The following is a 12,188-nucleotide window of genomic DNA, read 5'->3' on the forward strand; positions in this document are numbered from 1 at the left end:
TGTAATCCTTGGGCCTTGAGGCCCAAACCCTTTGTGGCTCCAAACCCTCTTTCTGCCCTTTTAGTTCTGCATCCTGCCTGGCCAGGAAGAGAAGATTTACTATGGCTACTTCCTCCTCTGGGATGTGTTCCATTCCTTTTTGCTTCCATTGCTCTACCATGGTGTTGAGATCCATGCCCTCCCTCTCTAATATGTCACTAAGTTCCATATCCTCTGTTCCGATTTCACTTACTGTCATTTCTGCATCTCCTTCTAGGTCTTTTGCTAACTCGTGACCTTGTAGGGTCTCATTCGTCAGATCTGGATTAGGATCTAGGGATTCTTGTAAGGGAGCATCCTGTATTTCCTGCGTAAGGTCTGGTGCTTGGGGGATTTCAGTTGAAACTGTTTTGGGTCCAAGAACTTCAAAGGCATTGATTGTTCCTTTGATGGAGGTGTTTGTTTTGGGATGGTTTTTCCTATTGGCCCATTGTCTTCCATTTGGACGGGAGAAGCCTTCCTGATCCTTGCCTGTGTTTTCTTTGATTTTCTCGATTGGCTTGTTCATTGGGAATTCCCTGAACAGGTGTCCATGTTTGTGGCACTTTCGGCACCGAAAGGGGATCTGTTCATAGTCTATGGCTTGGAAGAAAACTTCATCTCTAAACTCTAGACATAGACCTTCATGTAGAGCACCTGAAACATCCATTTTAACACATATTCTTGCACAAGAGGTGTACCTTTTTTGCAGGGTAGCCTTCGAGGCTTGGATGAACGTTCCTAGTTTGTTGCATATTTGTTCTAGCATTGTGGGTCTCTAGTAATCTATGGGGATAGAGAATAGGCGAATACAAACAGGTACATGCTTGAATGTTTCTTGTTCTGGGGCAAAGTTGGGTTTCCAAGGTCTCATGTATAGGCCTGCTGAGGCATAGAAGTATGGTCCACCATCAAAAATGTGATCCCTGTCTTCCAGGCTCGCAAATACAACAGTAAAGAACCCTTTGGCCCCTAGGTGTAACCTGATATCTCCCTTAGGCTTCCATTGTTTCTTGATCCAAAAGCAGAGGGCTTTTTCCATAGGCTAGAATCCCATGAACTTGCAGATCACCGCATGTACGGACATATGGTCTCTGTAAGCTTGCATTTCAGGGTCGTTAATAACAACTCGTAGACTTTCTGTCGTTTTGGGCTTGCAGCGCCCCAGGTCCTCCTGTTTTCTTGTCGTTGTGGCAGATCCCTCCAACTCTGTGTCATGTTGGGGCAGGGCCTCGGTTTCCACATGTTTTTGTTTTCTTCCTTCTGCTGCTGGTGGATCCTGCTCGGGATTGGGGTTCCCGTTGTCTTTTTCGTCCACAGTCTTGATTTCGTTGGGCCGTTTTTTACTACGGGTCTCCCTGGTTGGCCCATCGACCTTTTTCTTCTTTCTTAGCTCATCCTTTCCTGCATTTTCAGATCCAGAGATCTGCACCCCTTCCAGTGGGGCTTTTCCTTTATCCATCATTACCTGCTTGTAGGAAGGGGCCCCATTGGTCCCCGCTTGCCTCATCTGTTGGGCCAGGGCGAGCCCACGCCTCCAAAGCTCTGCGAACAGGGCACTGCCCTCCGCTAGAGTTTGTGACAATGATCAGAATGCAGCTTGAAACCCTAGTTCGCAAACTACCTCCCTTATCTATTTATTATTTTTATTATTATTATTTCTATTTCTATTTTTAATTTTAATTTTAATTTTAATTTTATTTTTTAGGTTTTTACCGAGATTAAAAAGAATTTCAATTATTCTTTTTTGAATAAATCAATTTAAGTTATAATGCTATAATAAGAATAAATAAATAAAGTGTATAAAAAAAAAAAAAAAAATTTGGAAAGTTTTGAATTTTAAATAACATCAAATTAAATAATATTTATATTATAATAAGAATTAATATTACTAGGGATTCGGGTGGCTTAAAAAAAAAAAAACTCTAGGAGTTCAAGGCAGGGATCCAACACTTGTTGATGCTCCAACCATCGTCTCTATTTAAATTAACGTGCCTTTTTCCAATTTCTAAGGCCTCTCTAAATTTACGATGATGAAAATGGTCAACCCTAGCTATGACTCTAGCCTCTTCTATACATATGTGATGATTGGTATTTTTTGCATGTTCTGCCAAGGCGGAGGAGCGAGACCTCCCATGTTCATAAATCCTCTGATTTATTGATCGACCAATCTCACCAATGTAAGGAATCCCACAGGAATGAGGAATAATATAAACCCCCTTCACATCCTTGGGGTTAACCAGGTCCTTGACAGAATGAAGAGAACTTCGAATAGTGCGAAGGGGTCTAAACGAAGAAGGAATATTATGTTTTTTAGGATCTTTGTGATTTTGTCTGCGGTCCCCTGAATAAAAGGAAGATGAACCCCATAAGCTCGATCCTTGGGATCGATCCTCTTCTTAGGACCTCTTTCTGCATTATGGAAAGGTCTCAGACCCTGGGATTTGCTATAACCATTCTTATTAAAGACCTTAAGGAGGTGGGTCTTTTCATCATCAATATGATTTTCATTGGAAACTCGCAACGCTCGAGTGGCTAAGGTGTTGAGAACACCTAGTTTTTGAGTCAGGAAATGATGGGAATTTGCATGAAGATATTGCTCTGTGTGAGTTTTCTTTTGAAAAACCTGGTGAGAGAAAGAACCATCATCCTTTTTTGAAATGAGAATGTGAAGGAAAGGAAGGCTGCCATCAACCTCAATTTCCATGGTGAACTTTATGGAATCCAATTGATTGTTAAGGTGATGGAAAAATAACTTTAACTTCTCTTTGCCATGAGACCAGACGGTACAAGTGTCATCCACAAACCTTTTCCACAACTTAGGTTGGAAAAGTGTCGATGACAAGGCTTTAGATTCAAAGAATTCCATAAAGAGATTGGCAACCACAGGGGAAAGGGGGGAACCCATAGCAACACCACAGGTTTGTTCATAAAATTCGCCCTCAAAACAAAAGAAAGTAGAGGTAAGGCAAATGTTGACTAAAAAAGTAGTATCTGGATCCGTGATACGATTAATGACATTAATGGCCTCATTAATAGGGATATTAGTGAATAATGAGACCACATCGAAACTAACTAACTAACATAGCACTTGGATCAATTCTAATACCCTTTAATTCATTAACAAAGGAGGACGAATCTGTAATGAAGGACTTAGTCCGACCAACAAGAGGCTTAAGCTTATTAGCAAGATATTTAGTAAGAAGATAAGTCGGCCCTCCTATAGTGTTGACTATGGGGCGTAGGGGGGCTTTTGGGAAGACCATAAATCCTAAGAGTGAGAGGGTTGCTCTCAATAAGTTTCTTACTTAGAGAGCTAACAGTGCTACTAGATTTTATGGCTAGTGCAATTGTCTTAGAAACCTTTTTCAAGGGATTTTTAGCTAGCTTTCTGTAGCTCCTGCTATTACAAAGGTGATCTAATATTTTATTGTGGTAATCCTCCGTGTTAAGGATAACAACAATGCCTCCTTTGTCAGCTTTAAGAACAACAATGTCCTTGTTGCTGTTCAAGGATTTTTGAGCTTCGAATTCAGGTTTGCTAAGGTTGTTCCTAAGGGGTTTAGCCTTTCTAAGGATAACCGCCCAATCCTGCCTAATAATATCTTTAGCAGCTTCCGGTAACTCCTTTATCCCGAATTCAATGTCACAAATAATATCATGGATCGAGATCTTCTTTGGAGCTACCGCAAAGTTTAAACCCTTCCCTAAGAGATTGAAAACATGAAAATTAAATGAGAAATTTGAGAGATTTACGACCTTATTGCCAGAAGGGGAAGAAGAAGCCTTAAAATCTACATTATCAATCGAAAATAAACTAAAAATATTAATAAGACTAGAAACCTCACTATTATTAAGAAATCTATCTTTAAATAAATCTAATTTAACTAATTAAAAAAAAAATAATTCAAATTTAAAACCTCCACACACTCTATATATATATATAAAAGTTAAATACATGTTTAATGACTCCACATATTTGTAAATTCTTTAATATAATACTAATGCATTAAATGAATAAAAATATCACCAACTAAATAATATTTAATATTTTAATAATTTAAAAAAATACAATATTATACCTTTTTATATTTCATAATATTTTAAAATGTTATTTTGAATGGTTGAAAACCAACGTTTTTAAAAAATGCGTAATTTCATGTATTTTTAATTTGAATACTTAATTGAACTGCTATCGAATCAAACTGGTCGGTTCATTAGGTTTGGACGTCAACTTGGCCATGATCCCCGTTTGGTTCCAAATTAGGCTTGAACTGATTGGTACCAAATATTTTGACTTGTCTTTTTTCTGAATTCTTGCCACGCTTAAACCTCCGTAATTGAGCGTGTGGATCCCACACACAACTCGATGGCAAGGGCTAACCAGCCATATATTGGGCAAGGGCTAACCAGCCAAATATTGAGTCATAAATGTTGGGCCAGCTAATGTATAGCCCTTGCCATACATGCATTCGATAACATGTATTCAACATCACATCCAATATTTCCGACGTCTTTGCCTAATTTTCTGATGACCGCGGAAACAGGCCAATACGGTCCACGTCTCCATCGCCGCCATCATCCTGTCTAGACTGTGCATGCAATTAAAGCATGGATGGACCAAGCTACTATGTGAAATCTAAATTTTGAATTTTCAAACTGCCGCGCCACTAGCCTATCGTCCCTTCAGGGCAAGGGCTAACCAGCCATATATTGAGTCATAAATGCTGGGCCAGCTAATGTATAGCCCTTGCCATACATGCATTCGATAACATGTATTCAACATCACATCCAATATTTCCGACGTCTTTGCCTAATTTTCTGATGACCGCGGAAACAGGCCAATACGGTCCACGTCTCCATCGCCGCCATCATCCTGTCCAGACTGTGCATGCAATTAAAGCATGGATGGACCAAGCTACTATGTGAAATCTAAATTTTGAATTTTCAAACTGCCGCGCCACATCAACATCAACTCCTTTTTTTGGAAAAAAAGAATGACAATTTTTATTTTAGAGAAAAAATTAGATATTGAAATTACTCATTACTACATTTGATTATGGATTTTTGATATTTCAATATATATATTGAAAGTTAATGAAAATTGTAGCAATTTGTAAATTTTTACTAGTTATTGTGATTATTTTATTTTATTTAATTTTTTCCCTTTACAAATTTCACTTAATTGATATTTCAAGAAAAACATTGGTTAAGAGACATTTAATACATCTCTTAATAAACATTCAATGTTTATAATCACAATTTTAGTGTGCTAATATGATTTCACACCTATTAATAGATGTTTATGGATTTTTTTTTTGGACAATGAGTAAGTACTTTTAACATGTGCGTTGACAAATTTCATTCCATGTTTTAAAATCCATTCACATGAAAGAAAGAAATCCTATTTTTTTATAAAGAGTTGGATTTAGGAGACATAATATTATAGGTAAATTTTGTTACCCATAGTCGAAATTTTAAGTGTTTTAAATATCATTTAAATTCAGAATTTGTGAAATTCTTTGACTGTATCCTTAATGTGTTTCAATCTTTGGTGAAATAGAAAACAATGTCAAATAACCCAAATTAAAATGTTGATGCTTCTCACTACTTGAGTCATACATAGAATGTAATTAAAGAAACAATGACTCTCACATTGAATGTTAAAATTGTTGAATGTAATTATTTCGCAAATAAAAGCTATTGTGAAAAAGCAATAACCTTTCTCTGTCATTAAAAAACCGTAATCAAAGTGTTGATGCTTCTCACTGCTTGTGTCCTACAGAGAATGTAATTAAAAAAACATTGACTCTCACCATCGATGCCAATATTGTTGAGTGTAATTATTTTGCACGTAGAAATTCTTGAGAAAAATCAATAACCATACTTTTTGCATGTCGTTAAAGAGAAAGCACATAATGTTGACATTGTCTATTCCAGATATTTATTTTTACGAATGTTCCTAATATTTTTTTGTCAAAAAAATATACTCAATATTTTAGTTTGAAAAATGAACTCGTTAAGTGTTTGCATCACTATCTTAATTGAAAATGGAATACATTCTTTACCTCAAAAACCAATATACACACTATATCCATCATTAGATCAACCATGAATTGTCAAAGCTACCAAAAAAAAATTGAACTAGCCAAACAAGAGTAGAGATCAAAGTAGCGCTCATTACATTTTTAGAAAGTATAGTTGCATTCTCTTCGAGAGATTATTCCTCTAGTAGCAAATTCGTTTCTAATTAATTTATAAGAAAACTAATTATATATACCATGTGTAAAATCTTAAAACAAAAATAACTATATAACTAAATTTCAATGTGATTCACCATCTACTCAAGTAAAAATAATGTAACTAAGTATTAGGAAAAAGTTCACTGTAGAAAAAATATTTAATCTAATAATAAAAAAATAAGGTATATTTAATTTAATAATAAAAAAATAAAGTAGTGAATTGGAAATTTGAGCTTCACCATCTACTGAAGTAAAAACAATGTGACTAAATATGAGAAAATTCACAATAGAAAGACTAATTATAGTTTGTTTATCTCAACTTCTTGTTCCTCCAACGAGACTCTGCGCTCATCATCAAGAATCTTTCAAAAGTCTTGAAAGTGATTACCTGGAATGATATTTTGTATTAACCATTGTTCCAAGGTCAATTTGGAACTATAAGCATTACCAATCGATGAAAGATCGGAAGCCATTAAACAATAGGAAAGGTGAAATTGGAACAAACAACCATATTGCGGATGGAACCCAGAATCTCTGGTTTCATAGACCAACGTCTTATCCATTAATTAATTAGTCTAATAACCAAAAAAATCTAATTTATTCCATTTGCCTCTGGCTTCCTCTCAGACGTTGTCTAATTCGTTTCATCTGTTGCTGGTGCTTCACTTCCGAGTGGGTTCTAACCTGCTAACTTTGATTCGGGAACCGGAATTGGTTCACGACTCGCACCGATCTGGATCTATCGCAATTGCCTGAACTGTAGATCGCAAAGGAACTTAACTCTTTGGAAAAGATGTAGTGACCCTGTAGAACGATGTGCGCCCCATATCCACGGCTCATTGCGTTTGCTGCTCTATCAAAATATCTTGCTGGACGACAAAAAAAAAAAATAGTGAATAGGATTATTATAGGAAAATGAGAGAGAGAGAGTTAGCAACATATAATTCCAAAAAAAATAAATGAGTAAAACTGATTTGATAAATCTGATTTGCTACCAGTTTTAATTGATGAGCAATTTGTAGAAGGGCCAAAGTTTGTCGCTTGGATTTGATCGTTCATCCACTACATAGTGAGATATAAGTCTCTCGAAACCTACAAGTCAAAAAATTTTGAATTTTTTTTCATTGCACATTAAGGAGACTAAACAGAGGTTTACACTCTCTTTCATTGTTTGATTCTTGAGAGTTGAAACCTGCCAAATGAATCCTACCACTCATGCGATCCCATCGTTGATAGGGGTTGTTGAAATAACCGGAGGGAACATTCCTGTTGATGCTTGCCAATTCTATCTCACTAAAAATTTCAATGAGATGTGAGGATTTGCACAAGCAAAGCAAAGCAAGGCCATCGTCCAGCAGCACCCAGCCCAAAAGAGGAAGAAACACACCAGGAAGCCAACCTCCGAGGCATGGACATTCATGTACGCGCGCACAAAATCCAAATTCAAATTTCAAATAGAGACACTGAAGGGACGATAGGCTAGTGGCGCGGCAGTTTGAAAATTCAAAATTTAGATTTCACATGGTAGCTGGTCCATCCATGCTTTAATTGCATGCACGGTCTGGACAGGATGATGGCGGCGATGGAGACGTGGACCGTATTGGCCTGTTTCCGCGGTCATCAGAAAATTAGGCAAAGACGTCGGAAATATTGGATGTGATGTTGAATACATGTTATCGAATGCATGTATGGCAAGGGCTATACATTAGCTGGCCCAGCATTTATGACTCAATATATGGCTGGTTAGCCCTTGCCCAACTCGATAGTGCTCGGTGCTCACGCGGTCCACGCAATTGAGCGTGTGGATCCCACCGTCTACACAGTTGAGCGTGTGGGACCCATTCACAAAGTGATAGCTCTCACGCGGTCAGTGCTCCATGGCATTGAGTGTGTGGGTTCCACACACAAAGTGAGATTCCTGACTACGCACTCAAATGTAATGGTCTAGAGAGCGCCGTGGAACGCTTTGTTTTCTCTCAGCACCAGAATTCGTGCTGACCGCGTGATGGTCGGCCACTACACGCAAAAAGAGAAGAGAAGTGGGAACACCAATCTTTGGGTACATCAATTAGGGCAGAGCATCTCTCTGGGTTTTCCATTGCAATTTCTCTGCTACGCTCTGATCAACCTCCTCTGCAATTTGGGTTTTTCATTATTTCTATCTGTATTTCCAAATTGGCAATGGCCTCCTCATCTTCCACCGCTCGCTGTGTCTCTTATGAAGTTTTCCTAAATCACTGCGGGCCTGACATGAAGAAAACCTTTGTCAGCCATCTGTATCGTCGCCTTGTCTCACAGGGATTGAAAGTCTTTCTAGATCAGGAGTAAATGCAAAGGGGGGAGTATTTGACTTCTCAAATAGAAAGCGCTATTAGAACCGCCTCCGTCCATGTGGCGGTTTTCTCTCCTGGATATGCAGACTCTGTTTGGTTTTTGAATGAACTCCTCCAAATGCTGGAATCGAGAGGGACGATTATCCCCGTATTTTACGGTATCAAGCCCTCTGAACTTAGGTGGACGCAGGGCAATCGTGGAAAGTATGCTGAATCCCTACAATCACTGGCAAATAAGACGACTTATGATGATCAACCTCTCCAAAAGAAATTGCGATACGATTCCAGTACAATTGAGAGTTGGAGAAATGCTCTTGCTAAGGTTTCACACATAAGCGGTTTGGAGCTGGAGTCCTGCAACGGGTGAGAACTCCACCTTATCTCTCGATTTCGCGGTATTGTATTGCTTTATGTTTGGATAGATACATGTAAAGATTTTTTTCTTAATACCTTTATTATATTTTGTTGTGAATAACCAGCGATGAAGGAGAGTTGCTGGATTTAGTAGTTGAAGAGGTTTTGAAGAGAGTGAAAAAGACACCTTTGCATGTAGCCAAATATCCAACGGGTCTAGATGAAAAGGTACAACATTTTGAAAATGAATTTTTATTGCAGCAACAAGGGCAGAGTGGAAAACCTCCCGTCCTGGGAATTATTGGGTTGGGTGGTCTAGGAAAAACAACCCTAGCAAAAGAAATCTTCAATCGAAAGAGTTCGCAGTACAACAGATCTTGTTTTCTCTCGGATGTAAGAGAAAACGCTGGTAAGGGCACTTTAATTTCATTGCAGAAGAAACTTCTCAAGAGTTTGAGTGGATCAGATCCAGAAATAGACTGCATCGATCAAGGTATGGAGATGCTTAAACAAACTCTCTCTTCTTGTCATGCCTTAATAGTTGTAGACGATGTAGATCAAGTGGATCAGATTGATTAACTTTTTCCAGATCAAACTGTTATTCCATCCGACAGTTTAATATTGATTACATCCCGATATAAAGATATTCTCACAAGCTCAGGAATTGAAAACTCATCCATTTATAAACTGACTGGGCTGAATGAACAACAGTCCCGAGAACTCTTCTGCTTCCATGCCTTCAAACAGCCTTACCCACTCTCACAATTTGAATCTTTTGTAAATAAGTTCTTAGATGCCTGCAAGGGACTGCCTCTCTCTTTGAAAGTGTTTGGGGCACTTCTATGTGGAAGAAAGAACGAATCTTACTGGGAAGACCAATTGGACAAACTTCAATGGATACTCCCCACAGAGATAAAGTAGAGACTGCAAATTAGTTACGAGGCACTGGATGTGGAGGAGCGGGAGATATTCCTAGATGTTGCATGTTTTTTCATTGGAGAAAAAAGAGATATGGCTGTCAAAATATGGGACGGGTGCAAGTGGAAAGGTTTTCAAAATTTGGAAGACAGGTGTTTAGTAGAAGTGGATAGTGAGAATGTGATACATATGCATGATCACCTTCGTGATCTGGGAAGAGATATCGCGGAGGCTCCGGGATTGGTGAGTGGGATAGATAAACTTGATGAATTGTTGCAGCCATCCTCTGTAAGTGCTAAATCTTTCAAATATTTATAAATTATTGAAATCAAAATCTGTATACAATTTTTAATTCTCCATCTTTTCTCGTCATTCAACAGGTAATAAGCGAAGTGCGGGGAATTAGAGATGTTGAGCATGCAAATGGGGTTTCAGATATAACATTGCATCGAGGAATATTGCAACTTCCCTTTAGCGAAGATGGTCTAGTGGAGCACATTTTGACAAGGGTGCACTTACCAGATCTCGTATGGCTTCGTTGGTTCAGCTGTCCTTACTCTTCTCTTCCTTCCTGGATTCCAGTAAAGAATTTGAGGGTTTTAGAAGTGTACCGGGAGGAAGGGTACGGAGTCAGAGTGAAATTGACATCACTGTGGGAAGGCGAATGGAAGGTGCTTGGAAATTTTTTGAGTTAAAAGTTTGTATTGTTGATTTGCATTTAATATGGCACCATGTGATTTTTGTTGGATATTTTTAAATGGGGAAAATACCAAAAACCAAGATTCAAACTAAACACAGAGACAATGCTCTGTTTTACTTTACTCCAGGATCTTTTTGTGCACAGGAAGACATAAAAAAAATTTCACTGAGAGACAGAGTTTTTCACCATCATAAAAAAAATTTCTAAGAATTTACTGAACTGGGTTTACTGCTGTAAATCCCCTTTTACATTCACTGTTGTAACAAAACTTTACTGCTGTAATATAAAAATTTTCATAAGTTTACTGCTGTAAAACAAATTCATTATACGCTCATGGATTTTACAAAACCTTCATTTACATACTGCTGTAAAAACAAAATTTACAGAGGCTTACAAAACACGCTCCACCATTTTCTTTATGCACTGCTGTGCAAAACCACACATGGTTTTTCTTGCTCCTCTGTTTTTCAAAATGCCACACAAAACATTACCACTCTGTTCTTCCTATATTTTCTCGCACTGCTGTGCACACATCTCTTGTTCTCTCGCTGCTGCGAATACACGCTTTTTCATTGCCTCCCGTGTGCCATACATACATTAAAAAAAGTCAACACACTCAAAAAACAAATATACGACCTCCCTCTTTTAAATATTACATTACATAAAAACGACCATACCTATCATTAAATGTGCCATTCCTTTTACATACAAAACTTACGTGCTATATAAAAAATATTGAAACGTGCCCATAACATTATTAAAAGCATCTACCTAAAAACTACGAACAGCACATAAATTCATTAAGTTCTTTCATTCGGCGGTCAAACCATAAGTCTTTTACTCCACGCAATGCATTGATTTGACGTTTGTTGGTATGCAGCTTCAATCGATCAACGGCGGAGAACACGGGAGTAGATCCGACGGTGGAGAAAGATATCGGAAGGCCTCATGCTACAGAACTTTATCTTCCGATAAATTACGTTGGCTGATGTCAGGTGAGATCCACGCGTCTTCACCAAATCGCATCGGAGCCAAGAATACGGAAACAACTTTTCCGGAAAAGCGGTGCGATATGCTTCTGGGCGGTTTGTGGTTTCATGCTGGTGGTTTTGGGTGAGAACGCACGGCTGCGTTGAAATTATAACTTCAACACTCCCCTTTAATTTCAACAGCTGGGCATTCGGTCATACCGAGACACTTCCTCAAAAATTCAAAGCTTTTCTGATCCAATGGCTTTGTCAAGATGTCCGCAACCTGTTCTTGAGTCCTGCAATGTTTCAAGACAATTTCTCCATTGTTCACCAATTCTCTGATGTAGTGAAACCTTGTATCAATGTGTTTCGTTCTTTTATGAAACACTGAATTCTTTGACAATGCAATAGCTGAGCTATTGTCACAAAAGATCACTGTTGCTTTTGCCTACTCTTGGCCTAAGCTTCTCAACATTCTTCTCATCCACACTGCTTGACATGCTGCTGCTGTAGCTGCCACATATTCAGCCTCTGCTGTAGACAATGCTACAATGGACTGCTTCTTAGAAGCCCATGAAATGGCTCCTGAACCCATATTAAAAACATAACCGGAAGTGCTCTTCCGATCATCTACACTTCCAGCCCAATCACT

At 38.3% G+C, this 12,188-nt stretch overlaps 1 protein-coding gene across 3 annotated transcripts; it reads left to right on the forward strand.

Moving 5' to 3' along the window:
• The first annotated feature begins 8,539 nt into the window (after positions 1-8,539).
• LOC149143330 (disease resistance protein Roq1-like) lies at positions 8,540-10,473 on the forward strand. 3 transcript variants are annotated; one of them, XR_016264609.1, is made up of 3 exons: positions 8,540-8,956; positions 9,073-10,153; positions 10,246-10,473. XR_016264609.1 is itself a non-coding variant. In XM_089448858.1 (2 exons), exons 1-2 carry the CDS (start codon positions 8,589-8,591, stop codon positions 9,524-9,526), a joined length of 822 nt encoding a protein of 273 aa, XP_089304984.1. In that variant the 5' UTR covers positions 8,540-8,588; the 3' UTR covers positions 9,527-10,473. The 3 variants fall into 3 exon arrangements, 1 of the variants encoding a protein (XP_089304984.1); XR_016264610.1 differs by having other exon boundaries at positions 9,073-10,108; XM_089448858.1 differs by having other exon boundaries at positions 9,073-10,473.
• Positions 10,474-12,188: the final 1,715 nt, after the last annotated feature.

Source organism: Pinus tabuliformis, chromosome X (assembly GCF_031772625.1).
Source record: "Pinus tabuliformis cultivar Carrire ecotype Pingquan chromosome X, CPIR1, whole genome shotgun sequence".
Taxonomy (NCBI): Eukaryota; Viridiplantae; Streptophyta; class Pinopsida; order Pinales; family Pinaceae; genus Pinus; species Pinus tabuliformis.

What these genes read in the sequence shown, in the direction of transcription:
- LOC149143330 (XM_089448858.1), top strand. Translation starts at nt 8,589, where the DNA reads ATGCAAAGGGGGGAGTATTTGACTTCTCAAATAGAAAGCGCTATTAGA. An exon ending in GAGCTGGAGTCCTGCAACGG is followed by an intron (nt 8,957 to 9,072) that starts GTGAGAACTCCA and finishes GTGAATAACCAG; the next exon opens with CGATGAAGGAGAGTTGCTGG.